Here is a 24582-nt window from a genome sequence, read left to right as displayed (position 1 = left end):
ACCCCGGCTGGTGCGTATCATCTCTGAACAGATATTAGTGCTTATAATAAAAATGTATCCAGTACCATATACAGGCTTCCTTTCCTATTGCTTTCTCTCAACTCATGTGGACTGGGCACCATTAGGTGTATGACTCATGAATAAAAATGTTCATCCATTTTTGAGGAGACTTTCTGTCGGTTTTTCCTGAGGGCCCCGTGGTGCATTAGAGGGTCATTCTGGAGGATCACACGCTTGCCAGAGTAACTTTGTATGGTATGGAAAAAGTAACTGAACCTTTTAGAATTTTAACCCATTTGTGTATAATTTGTCCTTAAAATGACGTCAGATTTGAATCAAAATTACAATTATGAACACATACAGTTGTTTTTTTAAAATCGATTTCCATGTAATAACACACACACACACACACACACACACACCCACACGATTGTATTGTACTGGTCAAAATTGCAAACGCCATTCACAGCGAGGGGAAAAGTACGTGAACGCCGAGGATTATAGCATCAGCAGGAGCTAACTGAATGGATTGATAGATCTGATCACTCCTGTCTCCAACCTCCCTCACGGTCTTCAGTTTTAACAGGCACCCACTCGAATGAAGCTCTCGGCTGCCATCTAGTGAAACATGGCCACCATTACACCACACTGCTCTGACACACCTCACACACATCTCCCAGTATTGCTTCATTGACAGTGTTTACATTTTGTTTTTAAAAAAGACCAAAGAGATGCTCTACACTGATGTACAAAGTTTTATTATTGAAGAGGAAGAATGGGCCGTTACATGATGGTGCTGAACTGATAACCATCGTTTCAGTGCACAGGCCCTTTTCTTTGCCTGCTCTGATCAGCCTCTACCAAATGATATTTCCTTTCTGTTCATCTGACCATATTTTGCTGTTGATTTAATAATAATAATAATTTTCTATTTTAACAAGAACTAAACTGTTCATACTAAATCCCATGATTTCATTGGCATTACCTGCGGCTAAGTTTGTGACCTCCAGCATCTGCTCTCGGGACATGGATCCGCCTACATAACCCCTGGAACAGTACATGAAAAGTTGTAAAACAATGGACTTTTGGTGTGAAAACAAGGCCATGTCGATGTCTGTGAAGAATGGTTCTTGATTGGCCTTGCTTGAATTTTATTGCATTTCCTCATTGAGTGCAGAACTGACAAATCTACAGTACAGAGAATCTTAACGTCTGACATATGCATTGCAGGATAAATTGACACCGCCGTGTCCGGCCAAGTCTCCCACGTGATTTACTCAGTCCAACTCGCTCGTTGTGTGATAACAATACAAAACATACGAGCAAACGACCATACATGTAGTATGTGCCGATAAACATCTGCTCTTGCATTCGATGCGTACATAATTTAAGGGGGCATATTCGCCCCCGGAAAAAGTAGAGCCGTCGAAATCAGCTAGCTCAGGCTGCCTCTCACGTGATCGGAATTCAAGCGAGGCTCCCTAGAAAAATTACCACACTGTAGCTTGAAACCAGCCATGCATGCACATCTCCATGTTTTATTCACTGCTCCGTACAGAAGAAAAAAAACTCACTCTCTGGGTTGTTGTGCTGACCTTCTTTTTTTTTTTGTTGCCAGTTTGGTTTTGTAGCCCACTAACCACTGTCCTCAAATCAACCATTTAACATGCCATGCAGGACGTTCACTGGCGCATTGACAGGGACGTATCTGCCATATTTTAAAGGGGGAGTTTTTCCTTGAGTATTAAGCAAACACCAAGCTGAATTAATGATGCTGAAAAGAGAGCACTCTTTTTTCCTTTCTTTTTTTTTCCTCTGCAAGAATCTAATTGATTATCATAGCTTCGATTTTGGCATCATAACATCTCACGCCATTCAAGGGTATAGAAGTTATCAAGACACTATGCTAACCTGCTGTGCACCGTGATTTAAAAGTGAAAGTGGCCAGTGTTTAACAGACGAAGTGCAGAAGAAGGGTGGACTTACCAATCGTTAAAATGAAGCAAAGTGATGTTTCTTTGATACAAGTCAATGTCAAGTTTGATGCAAAATCGATGCCATCGCTCTCTCACGCGTGCACACTTCGTCAGTTACAAATACAACAGAAAAAGTAAGTAATTATGCAAATGCAAAAGAATGCGATGCAAAAGAATGCAACTGTGATAAAGCATTGCTTGTAAAGTGAAACATCACAAACAAAAAAAGGTAATAAAGGACGACCCCATTGTTTTCTTTTCATAAGAACAGATTTCTACCATCTTTTCTGATAAATAACTAATCACAACCATTCACAACCTAAAACTGCCTGTAACTGCATCGTCAGTGACAGCAGTCAGTCGCTTGGCTTCATGGTCTCATGACCGGTCTCCTGTTGGCAACCGAAGCGCTGCGTGAACCTACTTCAGCCCTGGCCATCCCCTCTCCCCACAGGAGACCTCGCCAGTGAAGGACAGAGGTGAGGGTGCGTAGAGGTCCGAGTCTGTGTCTGATTCGCCCTCCGCTATGAAGGGTCTGACTCTGGCGCAGAGTGAAGGTCCAGGTCCGGCTTCAGTCACTGCTCCCGCTCCCGCTCCCCCTCCTGAGCCTGTGAAGAAGGAAGGCCCAAAGAAGTCCTCCTTGGCCTGGGAGATGCTGAAGCCGCTGAAAGAGCGCTCCAGCTCCTCGTGGTCAACAGACGGGATGGAGAGAGACGTGTCGCTCTCCACGGCGACGGCGTCCGGCGGACACCTCTGCCTCCTGTGGCGCATCCTGCTCTGGGAGCCGCGCTCGCTGCTGTTGACCCCAAGGCCGAAGGTCGAGCGGTCTTGAGCCGGAGGCGGCGGAAGGCGGAACAGGGTGGGCGAGTGCTCGTCGCTGCCACCAACTGGTGAAGGGGTGTTGGCCACGCTGCTGTTCCAGGCAGGCTGGCTGAGGGGGTGCTGCAGCTGGTGCTGCCAAGAGGTAGAAGGGCGGCTGTTGCTGCCGGATGGAGTACCCAGCGACCTCGCCACGGATAGACCCAGTAAAGGGTCTTTCTTTTCCAAAGAGCCATCAGAGCACGGGACATCTGCAGCCGAGCACGTCTTCACTTCCTTTTCCTCCTTCACCTCCTCTCGCGCCTCCCTGTCCCCCTTGCTCTCCTCCAGGCTGTGGTAAGGCGGAGCTGGATACGGCTCTTTGGAGTTGAAAAAGGCCTCTGTTTCAGAATGAGGGATGCCCATCCGCTGCACATACACGTTGACCAGGAAATCAAGTTTCCTGTCCATGCACATCACCTGCATGGAAAGAGAAAAAAAACACACAAAAAATGGTGTTCCTTTCCCAGAATGACAATATATTGATCATCAGAAAAAGCACAAATCACAAATAAAATGTTTACAGACCTGGGTGAAACATTCCTACCTGTTTCTCCACTTTGACCAGGCGTCCCATCATGCTCGGGTCCTCTGCATCGTCTCCTTCAGCTTTAGGGCCTTTACCAACTATCTGGTCAACTCTAGTGTTTCAGAAAGGTAATATCATGGATTAAAACACACACACAAAAAAAATACTCTATCTGCCACAAAGATTCAACACGTTCTTTTGCTGAAGAAGTGCATGATGCCATTATGTGAATTACTTTTACATGGAAAATAAGCAAAGAAAGTTTATGTGGATGATACCCGTCAAGCTACAAGTAAATGTGTTTTTGAATGAATGAATGGTGACCGGACACAGTATTGATTTGGGGTGGATGGTGTGTATGCATGCATTATGAAATCAGGCAGTCAGAAACAACCAAAGGGGTGAATATGGGGGTCATTTTGTCATGGGTCAAAATGCATCGCCTGCCATGCTTCATGCTTCATTTCCATTGCATCCTACCGGGGGATCTCTCACTATGTCCCTTCAGTATGAGAGCAGGCATCTAGCACTGTCAAACCCCCGTTGAGTGAGGCCATGTGACATGGCTCATTGACGTTCACTGAGAAATCTGCGTCACGGTATGTGTCACAATTCTTTGACCTCTTCTTGAGAGCAGCTACTACAATGTGACACAAAAGCTCAAATAACACCACCGACATCCTGAAAATGTTTGTGTAAACCCTTTTCTTGATTTGATGTTACATCTTCAACGCTGATTTCGTGAGTCATGTCTGCTCCAGCTCAATGAGACAGGTCACTCGGCTGGAACTCAAAGGGGGTCCCGTCAATCAAAACAATGAGGTAGCATGTACAGTGACTGCTTCAATATTTGGTCTATGGTATATGTAGCATAATGCTGGTAGAATGGTCATTTTAGAGGTGCAGTCTATTAACCTAACCTAGGACCTTCAGTGGACTTCTTATGGCGAGGTGTTGATGGGGGAGGGGGCCCCACAATCATATCTATCCTGGCAAGGCACACAGAGACGATATGAGTGCAATGCAAAATGAAGCAACGTGGGAATCACATCGGCTATGGAGAACTAGTGTCAATATATTCCACACACCCAAGAAATACGACGAGTCAGACTTTCTTTGTGAATGAAAAGTGTTGGCATTTCACTGTTGGAATATATTAATTCTACATGTTCAACCTTTGGGGGATCAATATGGGAGAAACTAATTTGTGGGAGGGAAAACTGATATAGATAACAATGAATAACACATCAATACTTTTATCTCAAATGAATCAGAGATGCATTCAGAGCCGGAGGAGTGAATCCTATTTCTATAGATAAAGACTAAGGATATACATTTGAGATCTGAATACAACACATGTAGCTGGGCAAATGAAACAGGCAAATCAAAAGGACACGTGTGTCACAACATGTGTGTATCCAGTGACACAACAAACATCACACGTCTCTACAGTAGAACTACACTGTACTAAAGAAATAACTCTACAGAAAATCCTCCAAAATCCATTCTGACATTTAGGCCTCACAGTGAAAGCTGGACAGCTCACCTTATAAAAAACCTAACTCTCCATCGTGGCTTTGATTTACATGAGCTCAAGCGTAGTATGGTGTAGTAAGCGTGCACTTGCCTGGACTGCAGGTTCTTTATCCGGGACAACATGTCCAGGTGACCTGCTGAGTACTGCTCAATCACATCCATGACATCGTAAGGCCGCAAGCTCTCCTTGAACCTCCTCTTTGACACCAGAAACTTCATGATGCTGAGGGAGGACAAAAGGTTGTCACACAACGCACAACAGTGTTGCAAAACGCCTATTACAAAAATTTGATTTCAGTGAATGATAAAAACACTATTTTCCCTGTACAACTGTTTCAGAATTTCACAAAACAATCTTAACTCAAGTGGATCTTCAGATAGGAGTATATCGTCGAAACACTGCTGCAAGAATGAACTCATATACTATGGTTAACTATAGTATTGCTTTTTATTATCATCCAGTTTTGGCCATATTGTTTTCACGATGACAAATTGGTTAGCCTGATAATCCAAAGCATCCAATGTTGGAGATAACCCTGAGGTTTGTTTAAAATCTGTCTGATGATCTGACTGCTCGTGTTACTTGTCCCATCAGAAGTATTTCAGTGGTGTCACCGAGTACAAAGTCATTGTTACAGATTGGAAAGGCGGCCAAAACTAAGATAAGTGACCACAGAGTAAAAGAAGGAAAAAAAATCCACAACAAAAAAAATCATAATTGAACCATAGAAATTGTACAATAAAACAAAACCTTACCAGATTGCCCGTATTGTAACCTTCAATCCTTGAGGTAATTCTTGGGTGAGAAATTCACAGTGGCAGCTCTTATCGTCACCGATCTCCTCTCCTGGGAGGCTCGCCTCTACAGAGCAAGGACAAGGACACTCCTTAGAGAACATTTCATCGACTTCCACATGAGGAGCGTCAACAACAGAGGCAAGGTAGACCTGTTGCTTTGAGCTTGGACGGTGCAAAATTCAATGAACACATTGGTTTCAGGCCAGTTAGCTGGTTTGTGAGCATGGTGAGTGAGCTTTGTGGAACAACAGAAAGGAAGACCAGGTGCAGAATTGAAGGATAGTGCTGATGCGATAAAACTTTATTGAAACTTTAAAAGACAAGTACTCTCTTCCCACCACCAATTACACTGTAGATTCGCATCAATGCTAGAACGTTTAGTTTAGCCAGAGGGCTAATCTATGGATTTTGGAGCATAGTGCATACAGGCAAAGGTGTCAAGGCCTAATCACTGTTGATCAGATATCAGATAAGAATCTGGTAGGGAAAGTGAGGTGTCCTCATGCAACGTCAAGCGGGCATTTGGGGCATTTTCTCTCCGGATCAATTTTAGATTATCTTGGATCCACTTGACTTGAACCCAGGATTAACTTCTACAGTAGCGTAATTGAATATGCATGATCATTTGAATGGCGCTCTTACAATCCTAATGAATACTTAAATCATTGCATGCTTGTTCTCAGCGACGCTCATGGTTCAGAGCCTTCAGTAATCACGGGTGGGGGGGTGGGGGTCATGTAAGACAAAATCCAAATAAAAAGGGTTCATGTCAAGTGAACAAATCTCAGCAGATTTTAGCATGCAGGTTTGTCAGACTGGTGAAGCTGACTTGTCTTCTCATTATTTCCCCATAGTAGACAACCAACAAAATATCAACCCAATGGCTTACTTATTAAACCTTCAATTGCTGCAAAAAGAGAGAGAGAGGAGAGACATGGGAAAAGATTTGTTATGGATTCTAGCAGGATGATAATGGCGGACAAATCAATTCCAAACATGGGAACTTGTGGAGTCCACTGAAGTCTATTTTGAAAAAGCTGCTCTCTCTTCTCTTACATTCACACTATCCACCGCATATATAACATTTATTGTAAACTATACATCTAAACATTACAGAGTGTAGTACAGTCTAAATTGATGACACGTCATGATGACTTGTCTGACCTGGGGAACTCTTCAGTCCAAAGTCTTCGTCCTGCATTTCAATCAGCACTTTAACATGCCATAAAGCAGAAGAAGAGAAACAACTAATGAGAATTAGTGGGGGTTTTTTAAAAGAAGATAAATATATTTGTTGATAGTGACACAGTGGCCTGGATGACGTATGGATGCAACTGGGTTGTCTAGCAATAAATGATCGGTTGATGCCAGCATCCAAACCAACAGTCCCCGATCTTCCCAGCATAATGATGAAATGTTGGCTTTGGTGTGTCAGCAAAGTCTCCCCATTTTCACTCATATGTTCAAATACATGACGGATAAACCTTCTCTGCATGTCAATTACTTCACACTCTGCACAGTAACTGAATCTTAAAGATACTTGATTGCAATGAATTAAACGCCATCAACACCTTCCATCTAAAGATAAACAGCCAAGTTCATAAAGACACATGATCACCAATTTCACATTAGCCTAGTAAGGTAAACAGCATTAAGAAACTGTTTGAAGCATGATTTCTGATCACAGCCATAAAAACATTTCCTGTGGTACTAGAAAATGTTTCCTTCGTGGTATGACTTCACAGTACCAGAAGAAAAAGCAAATTATATAGTTAAGTGTCACAGAACATGTGGTGCTGTTCCATAGGTGTACCACACAGTACATACACTGGATTAAACTGCTGCGTCATTGTGACTGTAATCAAGTTACATCCCGGAGAAGTGGCGTTTAAGGGACATATTCACTTCATTTGGACGTTTTCGTCCTCATTCCCTCGGCCACTGAGGATTTGTAATTGTTTCGGTTTTTCTGTTTGTTTCTTAGCAGGGTTAGCTCAAAAAGTTGTTGACATATTTGCTTGGAAGTGTAATCAAACATAGATCTTGGGCATGGTAACAGGTGATTAGACTTTGGGAGGGATTTTTTGAAGGTACGTGAAACAGCATATAGAAAGGGGAATTCTCAGCTTTGGTGGAGGTCTTCTAGTGCTCTTGTTTGAGTCTGTGGTGAGTAAGATTAGTTGTAACTACAGAGAACAGATATAAAAACTAAACTCTATTCTTGGACTGCTAACAGTGCAGTAGCTAAAAAATTGACTCATCCGTCATTTCAAGTACAGGGGATTCAAAGCCTTGGAACGAATTATGATAGAACCTTGACGGACAGTGGCAACCTCAAAGACACTACTTCTCAACTAAACATCTGACTCATGGCAATTGACAACAGTCAGCTCCTGTGGAGATTTAAGGTGTGGTGCTTCCAGTGTGGCCATTCCCGCGGTATGACTCAAGTGGAAGCAATGGAGGAGATTTGTACAAAGATGGCTGGGTGTTCCGCCAACTCTCAGGTCGATCCAGTTCGTACAGCAAGACATCCAGGCTCTGCTTACCAGTCTCATCAGTGGTGGAGGAATTCATATTCACAAAGGCAAGAGCAGTCAGCCCACTGCTTCTGTCTGAGGATGGGAAAGTCAGACACGCTAGCAAGACCACCAAGTGTGGCAGGAAATGGAAGCATCAGGAAGCAGTGAGGGAAGCAGAGGCACACTGGAAGCATCAGTAGACTGTTGCCATGGTCTGCCATAGGGGAACACCATCAAGAGGAAAGTCTTGCAACATCACATCTTAAGTAGCTTTAGTTAACCTAAATGAATATCAATATTTAGCTTGTCATGTGAATTACTGATTCCAATTCATAGCAGATGTTTTCACTACCCTGGTGTAGTATACTACCATAGAAGGTATGGTATAGTGCCACAGCACTTATAGTACAGTACCACCGAGCGTATGGTATAGAACCACAGGACATGGGGTACTATACCAATCTTTTGTCTGTACAATAGGCCTAAATATGAAGCTGGATTCAGCAGCTGGTTAGCTTATCCTTGTGTAATGAAGAGATGAAACACATGAAGAAACTGCTGGCCTGCCTCTGTTTAAGCTGAAAACAAAATCTTAAATAAAAGGTGTATGTTTTTACCTTTGGACAGAGCATCGTTGGCATATTATCATGCTTGAATTATCCATATTATGCTACGATAAGATAACCACCTGCTGGCTCCAGCTTCAAATTTGGCATACAGGCTTTTTTGAATCTCTCCTGAATTACTTGAAGCCAACTCTCGGACATAACTTCATATTTACCATACAGACATCTTAAATACTACCTAAATATTAGCTTCTCTGCTGAGTTCATTGTTTTATGATGGTTGAAGACTTTGAGAGCAAATAGGCCAAGATCATTCATTCTACAATGAAGATTGTCTATTAGTGAAGTAGCTGTGCTTTCCTTTGGAAGTGTATACAGTATTTGTCACAACCCTGATCCGCGTCCTGACACACTCCATATATCAGATGTTACTGTGAACAGTGTGGAGTTCCCTCACCCTCTGAGTTTTGACGTGAAGTGGTACCCCGGGCCCTGAAGTTGTGCTTCGGCCCTCGGTTCTTCTCGTTGAAGCTCCAGCTCTTGGTGACTTTGCTGGGACTCGCCTCAGCGCCCTCCTCTGCCGCTGGAGACTGGGCCTTTACCTTGGTCATTGGAACCTTGGAAGGACTGGGGAACACCTTGTCCTTCAGACTGGCCTTCCGACTACAAAGAGCAAGTAATGAGCAGAGAAATGTTACATATTTGATTGTTTTTGCAGTTGTTTTTGTTTTTACAGCTTCATTATATTTAATAGTTTAAATTAAATGTCTTTATCCTTCTGTTTTGTTGCGTTAAGTGTAATTTGGGCAATTCATATAATTCAGCACTGATATGATGACAATTCTTACCTCAGCAGAAATGTAAAATGGGCATTGTCCTACAGCAGAAGGAGCCATGTGTCCACATACGAACATAGTGGAGCATTCAGTGGGTCAGACAAGCAGCAGGAAGCTACAAGCAAGCATGCATGGGAAGCAAAGTGACACTGCACGTCTCAATGGCAAGAACTGTGGTCTCACTCTATAGGCAAAAAAGTGAACACAAATCATGCAAAATAAGTCACCATCACAGTGTGCGCTCCGCCTGACACACGGGAACCAGTCAAAGGAAACGTTTTGTTAGGTTCTCAGCAATGTGCACCTTGCCTGCTGAACAGAAGTTCATTAGGGCTGATTAGGCAAAATAAGGCAGCAAGCAAATCAACTGCAGACATTACTAAACAGAAACCATAAATCAACTGTGACAGGGAGGTGAACAAAGATGTATAGCTGCCCTTTCTATGAGTAAATTATAAGAGCTAAAAGGCATTAGCTCTTGTGCTCATTTCAAGCATAAAAGCTTTACACGTAGACATTAATGACGGAGCTGCACTACCCTAAAAGAAGTAAACTAGATTGTATCTATATATGCATATTGAGTGACGTATCACAAATGTACAGGTTCTAATTGTGTGATTCCTCTACCTTTACTGCACTTCCGTTTAAAGAAGAAGAGGAACAGAGGGAATGGAAGGAGATACACATACTTGCAGTGCAGTTGTTAGTAACTGTGCAGTAACTATACCTAATATTTCTCGGACAGCACCCGCAAAGTCTGTCTTTGTGTGCATTTTCATTACTGGAGTGGTGGGCAGTAGAGGAGACACAAAAAAAGATAAAATAGCAGTGGATACAGTCAAAAAAACAGCAGTGTGTGTGCCATCCTGTGATGCCAGTAGCACTTTATTGTAACTATACTTTGTAATTAATTTGCAACCTGTTTGTCCACCTATAGTCGAATGAATTGAAATGCCTTTGGGTATCTTTGTAATGATGTTTTATATTTTTCATGTCATTTATATTGAACACAAAGTATGCAAATTGCTTACAAAGTCGTGATAAAGTGTTACTACATTGTCAATAATTACACTTGTTTGTTTTGTCAAAAACAGTGTGATAAAAATCAAGCAAGGCTCTTAAAGTATTCAAAATCTTGAATTTTTCTCTTGAGTTGATGCTGAAAGCCAGACTTTCAAAGTACAGCTCATTGGTGAATCTTTCTCAGAGCCGCCAGTTGGGATGTGAGGCCAGAGTGAGCTGATCTTTGGGGACCATGTGAGCAAATGCAGCATGACCGTTCTTGAAGGAGGCACTTAACACACAGCCGCGTCCATGTATGACTCGCATCAGGACCTACAGTGACCCTCAACACACAAACACACACTCACGCAAGCATAGAATAACACACACTCCCCCAACACGAGTACACTCCCCCAAGAAGAGTGCCTTTGCAGCAGCTAAGAGCAGAATTGAAGAGAAGCCAAGGGGGAGGTGAAGAGAGAGATACAAACTGATCAGATCACAGACCTGGGAGAGGTTTCTGTCTGAGACTCTTTCCTGGAAAAAGAAAAGAAACACACTGTTAAAATGTGCAAATCAGTCATGTATTATACTACGTCATGATCAACACTGCTCTGTGTATGTAGGGTTGAGCTGTGCTAGCACAGAGGATCGATTTTCACATCCTCCATGGAATCACAATATCTGGATTCGTATGAAAATGATAATGCAGAAACCCATCTAGGCCACCTGAGGGCAGTGGAAACAAGGTGTGAACACTTCTTATTTTCAATATTTAATTTGAAAAAATGATTTAGTGTTTTTAGCAACCTGTAGCTAGTTTGCACATTCAGCAGATACAGAGCAATAAACAATACGCCTTTATTTGAAATCCACATACAGTTAGTCCAACAGTTCCTCTCTTTTAAAGGTGACATATTATGCAAAAATAAATTTTTCAGTGTTTGTGCACATACATGTGTGTATCTGTGGAGCCTGCTGGCCCACAAACTGTGAAAAAAAGACCACCCTGTTGTTTTTATTGTGAGCTAGGTGAACCCTACAGCCTGGCTCTGAACGACTGGTTCAGATTTGTCTCCCACTGTGATGTCACAGTTGGACTCTTTTGGGGTAACCCCGCCTGCAATCTGAGAATCTCCACTTCTCTGGTGAAGGAGCATGACATTTCCTACACATTTTGAAAGCGGTTGACCAATCACAACAGCCTGGGCCAGCTGGCCAATCAGAGCAGGTTGGGGTTTATCGGGAGGAGGGGCTTGAATCAAATCAGGTGTTTTAGACAGAGGGTGAAAAGAGGAGCTGCAGGAATGGGCAGTATGAGAACACTGATGCCTTTTCTGAACATTAGAGCATGTAAACCTTTTCGATTGGTCACCCAGATTAAAAGTATGAACCTGAATATGAGCATAATATGTCACCTTTAACTCCGCTTTTGTCCTTACAAATATGTTCACCTTAAAACGGACATCTGCTGCATTTAAACGTGGAGCTAGTAGAGCTGTGAACCAAACACAGTGAACACGATGGAAGACGCTATAAAGCTCAGTAGAGCTGTGGACAGCTGTAAAACCCGGTGATAATTCTCTATGGGTCTTTCACTTCAAAAAACTCCTTTCACACCATTACATAGTTGAATAAAAATATTGATTATAGCCATTTTAAAGCTGCAATAATCTTTTTTTTTGTTCTGGGTTCTCAATCAGCATTGAGCAAATGCCATTAATTTGGAGTCAGATTTCAGGCAACATGACGAATTAGATTTTTCATTCTCTGTCAGCGGTTTTGGGTCATCACCAATTCTTGTGACGATTAATTGGATCTTCAGCCTTATTACATTTTCCATTACATTTTGTGTTTTGATGGGCCGCCTGCTGATTGCTGAGTGATCTCTCTTTGTTTGACAACTGACCCCTTTCACATCACATGTTTGAGCCTTGTTTATGTAATGTGATTGATCAGTGCCGCTTTAACATGGATGGCAAATTCTAGCAATTCAAGATGATTGCTCCACTGTTTAATCGCTATAAACAATCCCCCGCGTCCATATGGTTATTATCCTGAGGTCATGCTTGTTGATCATCAGCTGCCTGCCATGTTTATACCTGAATGACTTGCCCTTCAGATTCCTCAGCAGGTCCAGTTGATTCAGGGGCGGAATAAGTCTGAGAAAAGAGAAAAGGGCATTTTGTCATTGCGTCAACAACACATCTTTTCACCAACTCAGTGTTAGAAGGTCAAAGCTCGCCGTCTGGCACTTTCGAGCTAATTCCATTAAGCTTGACAGTCATCTGTTCTTCTAGTCGTCACCTTTTCATCACAAATTAAGACCGAAACGAAACTGAACATGAAGTCATTTCCAAATAGAGCAGACAGGCAGCTTCTTCTTCTCCTTCTAAACACATTAAAGGAAGAAATCTGCAATTTAAAAATCGAGCACGGCGGCCTATTTGCTGATTCCTACAGCTGGGCCACTAAAATAAGTGGGTTGATTTTACAAAGTAGCCTTTGGCAGGGTTTGTCTTTTTGAACAGCATTTCAAAGAGGCTGTGGTGTCGCTGCCAAGGCTCCATGCCTCGTTCGCTGTGAAATAGCACTCGTTGAAGCAGAAAAAGGCACACCAGCGTGCGATACTTCACGTCGTACACTCATGTCTGATTCAACAAATGAGTTTGGAATACATACAATAAATTGAGGATTTTCTCTATGTTCAGTTTTCCATGGGGCGTCATAGGGGCAGAACGTGATAAAGGAAAACAGCTCCATTTATCGTAAATGCTGAATACTGTGAAAGCATTGTCGCTTACCTGTACATTGGAATAGATACAGTCTCCTCGTAAAAATCCCAAGTGCACAGCAGATCTGTGCGAGAGAGGTTGGTAGCATAAAACCTCCAAGCAGCCTGGAGGAAGAGATGCAAACATGATTTCAGCTTTTTGTCAGGAGTCCAAAAACAGAGATCATCATTAGTTCGATAAATCTGTACATGTTTATGTTACCATGCACTTTTTTGTATCTACCTGAATGAGGCCTGCTGCGGGGGTGCGTCTCTTCTCGAAATGTTTTTGCCTGTGCTGCTCTTGGACCTTGAGGGCAAAGCCAGAACCCAGGATGCCCTGTGAGGAAGCAGCAGAGAGCACAGAAGGCCCACGGAGTTATCAGTGACCTTAATTGACCTCTGCTGGCCAGAAGTTGGAATTGCAACAACAGGAAGCACAAGTCTCCTCCTACACAGATTATTACATTATGCAAAGCTTCCAGGTAGCCGAAATGTAAGACCATGTAATGACGATTTCTTCCACAATTGTCAGAAGTCAATGTGGCAAGAATAGTGACTGTTTCTTGTTAACTGTGTGCTGATACAGCAATCCACAGTTGTTGTTGTTGTTGTTGTTGTTGTTGTTGTTTGTTAATGCATGATAGACCGAACACGTGTTTTGGCAGTTGCTGTTTAATGTTCAGCATTTCACCGGATATCTGAAGGTGGCAGACTCAGTAGTAAGCTTTGAATGAGCCGCCAAGACATCACTGACAGGTGGTTACAACATCACCCGCTGAGAGCTGACTGAATGTGAAGTGAACAAGGAGCAGACGTTTTGTTGACTCAGAGGAAGCTTTCATGGCCCTGCTTTCAGTCTACGCTGTGAGTACCACGGAGGACAGATGTAATGCTGACAGAATGGCTCATTTAGAGTGCTTCCTTTTCTGAGGGATCATAGGTGCATGGCTGAAGCACCAAACTTTATGAAGTTGTGCACATCCTTTACCGGGATGGACCAAAAGTAACTGTTAAAAGAAAATCTGTCATAGAAGTGGACAGTGTTTCTTAGGGTGGTGCAGAGCAGCGACGCCGCATCAATGAGCACTTAACTTACCGCGACGGAAAGAAGCTGAATCAACGCAAATGAGGCTCTTGAAAACAGGCACCACGAGTGTACTTTTCTACTTATCGACACTGGATTTGAAGAAACTCCCGATGAGCCTCCGTACTTACAGCGGGAAGCGCAAAGAAGGCCACGCCGATCATGCTGAACGTGGCCGCCAGCAGGCGTCCATACCAGGTCTTGGGAACCTTGTCGCCATAGCCAATGGTGGTGAGAGTGATCTAGCGGAAAGATAAATCAGGGACGCTTCACGATTCGGAGCGGATTGTTCACAGAATGCTATTTAAATTATTTTTGAACTCTGGATACTGTAGACATTTGTCGTTGTTGTTTTCGTCTCCGTCTTACCAGTCCCCACCAAAGGGCATCAGCGTAGGTCTCAAACTCATCATTTATCTCCTTTTCCACTGAGTAGACCAGGAAAGAGGCCAGGATCAGGCACAGGAAGCCGATGTACCACGCTGTGATGAGCTCCTACAGACGACACCAAGACAACCTTTCCAATTACGATTACACAAGAGAGTCCAAAGCAACAAAGCGGCGTCTGCAGTGCGACACCCCTGTGAATGGGTAGAAATTGTAATTCTGTGATAATATCGGATATGTGAGTCATATCCGATATTGGCAAAGTTTTTCATAAATGTCTTTTTATATTTCCCTCAGCTACACACGTGCTACACATGCTACACACACACACACACACACACACACACAAACACGCACACACACACACACACACACACACCCTATCTCCTTCTCACCATATACACACAGACACAGGCGCAAAAATTTACACAGCTTATAGGTGCATGCAAATAATTCTTTCTTCAAAGTTTATTAAAATGAAGCTGTGAGAAATACTGTGTTTCCTCACCGTGACAGGATTACCTGGAAGAGGCGCCGCTGGAAATAGTCCGTCACAGTGCAAAATAAAGAGCTGAATCTTGTTTAGCTTAGCAAACCATGTCTGAAGTGAAATCTTCTTTTTTTTTAATTCAAGTCTTTCATATGAACTAATTCAGTTTCTCTCATCTCCTGAGTTGCAGTTGAATTTGAGTGATCCAGACTTAAACTTAGCTTGTGCGGTGGAGTAAAGCCTGTTGCACTACATTTGTATCTGAACATATTGCTGACTTACATATCACTTCTTCAGTTTGGAGAGCACTGCTGTAAAGAAGGTAACGGAGGAAGGAGCCATACTTCTTTTTCATGTTATTTTTGCTGTACCCATACAGAACAGTTGGTAAAAATGACATAAAAGAACTTGCTTTTATTTCCACTGGGAACTTTTCAAAATTGAATATATGCCCTATTTAGTTTTTGCTGGTTGTCTCAAGCAAAATAATAGTTTATAGAGGTTGTTGGGGCAGTTCATGGCCCGTGGGAGAGAATGCAGACTCTACTCAGTACTAAGAACAACACCTCGGCCTGTTTTCTGGTTTAAAAATAACACATAGGGAAGTAAGGGAAGGTTTGCTTTGTTAATATAACCATAATCTTTACCTCTCTGTAATTTTAAACATTTACTTGCCTGACCACCGCCATTCCCAAAGCTCTTCAGATACTTATAATATACCATTAAATAATTTACAGCCCAAAACAATTCCAGTGAATGTAATCCAGGGTTTTTGCAGATTTGTCTTGACCAGGTCTAAAGCCTCATGAGACTCATGGTAACAGGTTCAAAGTGTCTTGTATCAAAGTTAATCGGAATACACTACAGTTAGGAGCAGGAAACCTTCGCATTCAGAGAGAACAGACCTCCGCCAAGTCCCCACCTATAGGTTGTTTCACCTTCAAAACCTGGAAAAATGTAATCACCCGTTACACTGCCCAAGAGCTATCTTTGATTGAACTGATCCTTGGCGGAGGTATAAAAAAATTTTTTTTAATCAGGATCACCTTGCTGTGGGCGTACACCACGGATCCGAGGAGCTTCCAGGTGCCTCCTCGGCGGTCCATGCGCAGCATGCGCAGGATCTGCAGGAATCTCAAGCTCCGGATGGCCGAGGTGGCGAAGACATTGCCCTGAGATCCAGCCGCCAGAACGGACACTGAGGCGATCAGCACCATGATGTCTGCAGAGAGGAGCGGCACGCGGTCAGATGCTACAACCATTGACTGTGGACACTGGTGGTCACTTTGAAGGCTGCCCCACGTGAGGTATCTACGGTTACAAATCGAGTTCCATCTACACTTTAACATAACCTCAATCAGAAAAAAGAAGAAGCTGAAAGTCATGCTTTCAAGGCAGCTCCCAACCCCGCTGGATTGGAAGGCATGGAACAACACAGTAATCGTATCTGTTATGTTCATAGGTTTTTTCACCTATGACACAGAAAGGCTTCCTGGCAAATTTCAGCCTCCCTCTCCATCCTCTGTATCGGCAGCAGCAGCCAGCAGCCCATATCCTCACTATGTACTCCACCCCGAACACCACGATGGTCACGATTTCCTGTGGAATGAAGCAAGATGGTGGCGTCAAACCCCGTGACGTGAATTGCGCAGCATGCAGCAGGAGTGTTACAGCAAGTAAAACAAATGAGGAAAGATACCCACCAGGATGTACAAGGCACTTTCTGAGCTGTTCTTGAACTCTTTGATGGTGGCGAACACAGAGAGTATGAGACAGGAGAAGACCAGGAGGAATCTGGAAGAGACACAACAGGGTGCAAAAGAAGATACTGGCTTTTCTCAAATGTTGCGTATTTGGTGTGTTAAGCCGCAAGTTCAGCATTTAGGCCAGCGCCATCTTGATTTATTTAATACATGAAGTAACTGTATTTGGAGGGGCGGGTGTAGGGGTGGGGGGTCTGACAGAGAGCTTTTCCACTGCACCTATACCTGCAACCGTGCACCAATTGGATGGTACCAGCTGTCAATCACGCTGTATCCACGCCCCGATGCATACCTTGCTTTATCGTCTATTTTACTCTAAATGGGACCATAATTTACTCAATTAAAATCATGCTGTTTTGAAGAAGACTTGAAACAACAGCTTGAGACCTTAAACTCCTCAGGAAAATGTGTACTGACGTTATAAATCATATAGAAAGAACCAGTGAAGTCGCCCCCTGCTGGTCATTACAGTGACTAGTGGTTTCATGTGCCAGTGCATTGGTTTCCCTTTCCGGACACAAGGTCCATTATTGTATACAGTCTATGGTCAAGAAACCTGTCAGTCTAGGAAACACATGAAGAAATATAACATGAACAGGACAATAATCACAATCAACTCATTCATTAGTTAAAGGAAAATGACAGATTGATACAAAACATCAACATGCAACACATATATGGCGTCGATCAAAGAAGTTAAAAAAATTATATTTGAACAATATGCCATCATGTTTTTCCAGACACAATGTTCATCTGAATAAACCAAAGGCCAACAGCTATCACTGGGACGATTGCAGAAGTGTACAGTAAGAGGGTACAGTTGGACACTGGATGAGTGATTACAGCTGCAGACCCTGGGTGGTGCCTTGGTGGAAACAAGCCAAACTGCATCAACAGCAGCAGCTCGGTGAGAACGAGTGAGGAAACGGGCGAGTGGGGGGGGGGGGGGATAACGAAGAACTGTTCAAAGAGGAAACTCAAGAAAGGCGCGCAGGTGGGATCGGTTCGGGGTGGACGCTCATCTGATCTCTCCCCGAATGAGCTGAGGAGATCTAATCCGGCCGTATCACAGTTTCATATGGGGAAACCTCGAGTGAACACGGCAGCACACAGATGTACAGGAAATCCAGTAACCTGAGTGTAGAGTAACATGAGCCAGACAGACAGTGTATTTACTGTCCGTGCGAGTCAGGAGGTCTTTTAGTCCTTTTTCAACATTCAAAAGCGTTTCTGCAGCCACCCCTCTCCTTGAGGAGACCATCAGGTGAACGCTTCAATAGATGGAGGCCAAAAGGAAGAGGCACATCAGGGTCCCACCACAGGAGACTGTTTCCTTGGAAAAGATCTTTTTGGAAGGAATCCAGAGCAGGGCTAATGGAGGGAGCCTGCTGAAACCCAATAGGCCACTGGGACGACGCAGGATTTCAAAGAGACGCAGGTCGCAACCGACATTAATCTGAGCGGAGACGCTGCAGTCCAGTGTCTCGTGAGGATCAGCTGCACAATTCACTAGTGAGGGATACCGCCAATATATGGGGTTCAATTATCATCTGTGCTATTAATAGAGGTGAAGATCCATCCATCCATCATTAACCGCTGTATCCATTTAAGGGTCGCGGGGGGGCTGGAGCCAGGGCGGGGTTCACCCTGGACAGGACGCCAGCCTATCGCAGGGCCACATACAGTCAATACAGAGTCAACTTAGAGTCTCCAATGAACCTAACCCCATTCTGCATGTCTTTGGACTGTGGGAGGAAGCCGGAGAGAACCCACGCTTACACGGGGAGAACATGCAAACTCTACACAGATAGGTCCTGGTTGGTTTGAACCGGGATTCAAACCCAGGACCTTGTTGCTGTGCGGCGCGAGTGCTAACCACTGCACCACTGTGCAGCCCGACCAGGGAAGATTATCACTTTTAATTAGTGGGAAACCTCCATCTGAAATATTACAGCCAGCTCGGGACCTTGGCACCCGCATGTGCACATAGTTTTGCGTTTGTTTAAAAGGGCGGTGAGCTTTCAACTGCTGCTCACCTGATTTCCCCCCCCCCCCCCCTTTTCTGCTGCTGCAGTTTCAGTGCGATCGAGTCAAACGCTCGGCAGCCGGCCAGCCAGGACGACGCTGCACGGAGCTCAACGGTGAGAGGCAGTGGTCCCACGGACAAGCTGTTTTCTTTGGGATATTCTACATCATTCTCCGTCAGAGGCATAGAACATCGCGCCAACAAAAAGCGAACATGAGCTCCCGGCTCACATGGCTGCAGCTGCGCCCCTTCTGCATTTTGTCACCGTGTTGGGTTAGACTGAGGTCATTCTCTCTCCTAGGTCTATGATAAGTGTGTTTTTTTTTGGCATGTCTTGCATCATTAATGACCACAGCAGCCGAGGCTCGCCTGGTAAAAGGGAGCTCTCCGCGCACCGGGAGTCTACAGCTCGTCTGGCTCCTCTGGCATATTAGAAATACAGACCACTGTATATATTGTCAAGTTAGATCAACAACGGTACGTTACTCTTTGCCAGGTTTAGCATCCTTGTGGTCTACGTCTCCAAATACTCCACTCGGTGGTCTATATATACCAGGGTTGTCAACGCCAGTTCTTTTCCATGCTTCCCGTTGGCACCCATTTGATTTCTCAATAGTCACCTCAAATCCACTCATCCTGCGAGCGACAGTGTGTGAATGACATGCGCACACTTGTACTAGATCTGTTTTAAACGTCCACCGGAACAGTCTTCGAACAGTTACGGATGCTCTCAGGAAATAAAAACTGTGCCCGCCACTTTTGTTCCTGCTTTTACCAAGTCCAGAAAAACAACACGGGCTTGATATTCTTGAGAGGCCGGCTCTCTTCCACTGCAGCTGCAGCCATGAACGCATTTTAAGGTCAGTCAGTCAAAAAGTCAGACACGCCGCATCTCGTTGTTAGCAGCACTTTGACTTGGTCCCATTGATTTGTCATTTTAACCATCTAAAGACCAATCCCTTTTTGGGAAACACAAGAATGCCATCTGCAAAATAGGATTTCTTGGTCAGATTTCACAACTAAATGTTGCTGATGATACTGTCAGACGATACTGTAAAAAAAATAAAAAAAGTTCCTGGACTCCTGTCAAACGGAGGCGGAGCAGAGACTCCAGAGCATCGATTGACCCAGCCAAGAAACAGCCCAGTACATAAAGCCCACCATAAACAACAACTTCTTCTTTTTTATACTTTGGTTTTTTTGTATGGCTTAAGCAAGCAGACAGTATAGGATGTACATCAGTGAGCTTTATTTTAGTATTTTTTTCATTATCTCTGGACACAGCCCAGCTACCTGATTCCATCTGATGGCAGTCTTTATGCTAAGCTAACCGTCTCCTGTCTATAATTTATATTCAACTCATAACTCATAACTCTAAGCGTATTTCTTTAAATGTTGAACAATTCCCTTTAACAAGGTGAATAAAATATGGCCAGTTTGCTCAAGCGTGCAAATAGACAAAATATATCGTAAGACTGCAATAATTCACTTTACATGTGTTGATAACCTATTTTGCAATGTAATTGAATGTTATCACCATTTCAAGAAAGCAATAATCCAGATATTTGCTCCATGTTATACCAAAAAATGACTCGTTTCTGTTTCACAGTGAAGCAGATCTCTGTCATTCCTCAGACACACACCGGAACAATAAAAATAAAGTGCCGTGGACAAAGAAGCTACCGTGTCTGGCGACAAGTCCGATTGAACGCGGCTCTCCACCGACTGGGCCGTGCCAAGCTCATCTGTGGCTGCCAATGGAGGACTCTTGCCGATAAAGGCCCGGGGGCAGAACCTGCCCCATGAAGCACCCGTGCACAGCAGCTTGCTTGGTTACATGAGAACGAATGAATATTATTCTTGACGTGTTTGGGCACAGGAGCGCGTCAAGACGCAATGTGACAGCAGTCGGTGAATTATACAAACTGTGCAACTGTGGTGAAGTGGCAGTTTTCTGTTGAAGAAATAGTTTGACATTTGGGCAAACACTCACATTTTCTTTTTTAATAGAAAGTGACATGACAAGACAGACTATATAGATAGTATAGTATCAAGACAGATACCAACAATGCATCCATCCATCCATCGTCCAGCTTAATCCACTTAAGGGTCGCGGGGGGGGGCGAGAGGCGGGGTACAGCCCCGCTGAAGCAGAAGAGCCTGCATTTCATCCTGGGCTGCAGATAAAAATAAAAATAAACCATTGATTTGCCCCGTTCAGCGCAACATTGCCCACCCAGACATGCCGGTCCCGCTAAAATTAGACAGCGATGAGCTCAGAGGAGCAGGGAGAGAGGACTTTCACTGAGGAAAGACTCGCCTGTGATGCTCATGTGCCACCGCAACGAATGCACGAGTGATACTGCTACTTGAGCCAAGGTGTCGATGTCTTTCATCTGAGCCAAAGAGATACCTCCATTACTGGAAATATATATGGAGATAATAATATCTACCAAGCCTGCACTTCCAAACAATGTTCCTTGTGGTCCGCCAAATCTATCAGCAAATAATATAATGCAATTGAAGGCAGTAAAAAGGAATTTGGTGTGACACTGAATGTAACCCACAAGACAGGCCGGTCGCCTCATCTCATGTCAAGTCAGTTTATGTTAATGTCGCCAAAATCAAGCAGCTTCACAGTCTGTGGCGTATCTGCAGTGCACAATGAATCATTGAATGGACCGAAGGGATAAAGCGGAAGAAATACAATTCAATAAAAAAAAATATCCAAACATACAGTGAATATCATATGAAAGGGGACTACTGATCTTTGTAGACCTGCAGTTGCTGTGGTGGTATATTGTCAAATCCGAGAAATTTAAACACAGTAACATGCGTGTCCATTTGGTGTGTGTGTGTCTGTGTGTGTGTGTGTGTGTGTGTGTTTTTACTTCATGAATGTAGAGAAAGGAGAACTACATTGCAGGCAGTCCAATCAAAAAGAGTTGGGCGATAATTCTGAGTGAGTCTGGTGACAAGCGTTCCGTACAGGCACAAACAAATCTGTCTCAGATGTTTTCCAAGTGAACTGACTCTACTGAATCAATTGTTATCACCGAACAAATCACTAGCTTCTAACTGAGAAGCTGCACTCAACCACTTTGTCACTTCCACATTTAAAGCGCATTAGAAAGCCACGGAAACAGTCGTAATCTGATGGAGAAGGATCCGCGAAACCAACTCTGTACTCTCGGCTCCACAGCCTTGTCTATGTCTTATTAGAAAACAATATAACCCAACCGAGTCAGGCTGCAGTGTTGAACTAAGCTCCCCTTTTTCTGGGCTAGGGTGCTTGTTTCATCTTACACTATTCCTAGACCCATTAACTAAACATCCCAAACCGTAACGCCATCTACCAAGAGACAGACACATTTCCCAAAACACAGTTCCTCAGGTGGAAACACCGGAGTCCAAATTGTTCACACACCAATCAGAACGTCAGGATGGATCGAATACAAGGACCATCGGGGCGGTTTACTAGTTTTGGAACAATGGATCCACACTAAGGAAGAGGAGGAGGAGGAGGAGGTTGTTTCAGATGAAATTCATGCAACTCTTGTTGACCATGTCCTGGTCCACGGGACGTGGATGAGGGAGGCTGAGCAAAGAGTGCAGCCGAATCTTAGCAGCTTCACAATAATTCGAACTCGCCTGTAACTTTGGATTCCTGCACTCTGCGCTGTGACAGCGCATACATGTACTGTAGCTGTTGTGAATCACTGGACCATATCACATACAGGTCCAGTGATTTGTAGTCGCTGTATGCTCCTGGTCTGTAAAGTGGATGGTTTCCCCCTCCGCTCTTCTATATTTGCAGACCTGAGAGACGAGCAGCTGACGGAGGCAGGGGACGTTTATTTTCAGAAGCGCGAGAGAGGAATACAAAAATTCAAAATGTATACATTGGTTGTGTCTTCATATTGTGTTCATCATTAAGAGTAAAGAGTTGTTGTTGTTCAGCGGTAAAACCAGAGAGTCATTCATGACAGTAAGAGGTGTGTGTGTGTGTGTGTGTGTGTGTGTGTGTGTGTGTGTGTGTGTGTGTGTGTGTGCATGTGTGTGTATGTGTGTGTGTGCGTGTGTGTGTGTGCGTGCGTGTGTGTATGTGTGTGTGTATGTGTGTGTGAGTGTGTGTGCACGCGTGTGTGTGTGTGTGTGTGTGTGTGTGTGTGTGCGTGCGTGTGTGTGTGTGAATTTTATTTTTGATGTAAGAGCACATGGTTTTGAGCGGAGAGTTTCGTTTTGACATGGAGGCTTTTAAGTTTGTGAACTCATTTGTGAAAATGAGTTTGCAGTTATGCAATTGTGTTTTTGAGTTTTGGGAAATGGGGCATTATCTCAAGAAACGTGTCTCAGCGATGGAGAAAAAAACCGTAACAAAGGTCAAAAGGTATCAGTGGGAAACGATCCATTCAGAGCCACGACCCGACTACAGGACTGCACTTCAAGCTCCTCACTCCCACTTCCTCCGTCCTCCGGCTCGGCTGCCGACATCTGTCAGCTGCTGTCCTCGCCTTGCTTCTTGCCCAGGTCTGTCCTCAGCCGGCTGTAGCTCAGCAGGAGAGTGAAAAGCCGGACCACAGCCTCCATCTGCCTCTCTTTATATACCTCGAGGGAGAAGGATTGTGCTTTTCTCTGACTGATCACCCTGTAAGCTCTTTGCCCCCCCCCAGTCTTTGTCGTCCTCATCCGTGACTTTCCTGTGTTCCAGCTTCGGTGCAGAATCGACAAGTTTAGTCACCTTACAGCCGCAGAGGTCATTCGAGTTCCCCACACGGCTGGTGCTACCTGCAAGACGCGGCACAGTAATGAGGCTCCTGTTGAAGGCAGACCAGCGGAGACACCAGGCCTCCGACCTCTGCATCCCTGGGGGAACACGCCACAGCTTGGATGGATCAGAATAGCAGAGCTATAGCTCGTGATGACAAATCAGAAGTCTGTCAAATTGTCCCATTTTGTGTCACACAAAAAGGCAGTGGCCGCCTGCAACTGCTCTGGATTTTCACACCTCTCCCTTCCACGCCAAGTCGCAGTGTGCTGCATTTTTTAAGAGATGCTTAGGATTTACATCCACGGGAGACTGGGAAACCAACGCGGTGGGAAAGTGGGGATCAACGCGCCTCTCGCTCTCGACCGATGGTCGGAGCGGAGACAGCGCTGCAGGGGAACAATGGCCCCCCGGGCTCAGACGGCTGCATGTTCGAGGGGAGGGGGAAGAAAGAGGAGGCGAGGACACAGAGACACAGAAGCGGCACGAGAGAGTACTCTGGAGACACGTGCCCACGCTCCACGCATCGCTCGCTCGCTCGCGCACGCCTCACAAACAAGACGGGGGGAACAAAGAGACACCCGCTTGGCATTTTCCAAAGAGACAATGCAGCAGCTGCTTGTCTGAGCGTGAGCACAAGCTGTCCTCCTCACTTCAAGGTATCG

At 44.3% G+C, this 24582-nt stretch overlaps 1 protein-coding gene across 6 annotated transcripts in view; it reads right to left on the bottom strand.

The window, feature by feature from the left end:
- Positions 1-742: 742 nt before the first annotated feature.
- The window catches only part of LOC118317450 (potassium voltage-gated channel subfamily KQT member 2-like), a 26614-nt gene continuing 2774 nt past the window's right edge, over positions 743-24582 (bottom strand). Inside the window, exons 2-17 of one of the 6 annotated variants that reach the window (XM_035646144.2) lie at positions 17064-17154; positions 16833-16959; positions 16407-16582; positions 14853-14978; positions 14615-14725; positions 13641-13736; positions 13428-13522; positions 12726-12785; positions 11131-11160; positions 9243-9448; positions 6587-6604; positions 5656-5761; positions 4991-5122; positions 4284-4352; positions 3382-3475; positions 743-3254 (exon numbers count right to left, since the gene is read on the bottom strand). In XM_035646144.2, the coding sequence (XP_035502037.1) occupies positions 2397-3254; positions 3382-3475; positions 4284-4352; positions 4991-5122; positions 5656-5761; positions 6587-6604; positions 9243-9448; positions 11131-11160; positions 12726-12785; positions 13428-13522; positions 13641-13736; positions 14615-14725; positions 14853-14978; positions 16407-16582; positions 16833-16959; positions 17064-17154 (2395 nt within the window). In that variant the 3' untranslated portion in view covers positions 743-2396. Of the gene's footprint in view, positions 3255-3381; positions 3476-4283; positions 4353-4990; positions 5123-5655; positions 5762-6586; positions 6605-9242; positions 9449-10348; positions 10403-11130; positions 11161-12725; positions 12786-13427; positions 13523-13640; positions 13737-14614; positions 14726-14852; positions 14979-16406; positions 16583-16832; positions 16960-17063; positions 17155-24582 lie in introns of all 6 variants that reach the window. The other 5 variants (XM_035646145.2, XM_035646143.2, XM_047331313.1 and 2 more) reach the window with 5 other exon arrangements.

Source organism: Scophthalmus maximus, chromosome 3 (genome assembly GCF_022379125.1).
Source record: "Scophthalmus maximus strain ysfricsl-2021 chromosome 3, ASM2237912v1, whole genome shotgun sequence".
Classification (NCBI taxonomy): Eukaryota; Metazoa; Chordata; class Actinopteri; order Pleuronectiformes; family Scophthalmidae; genus Scophthalmus; species Scophthalmus maximus.
This window is presented reverse-complemented; position numbering and strand designations above follow the sequence as displayed.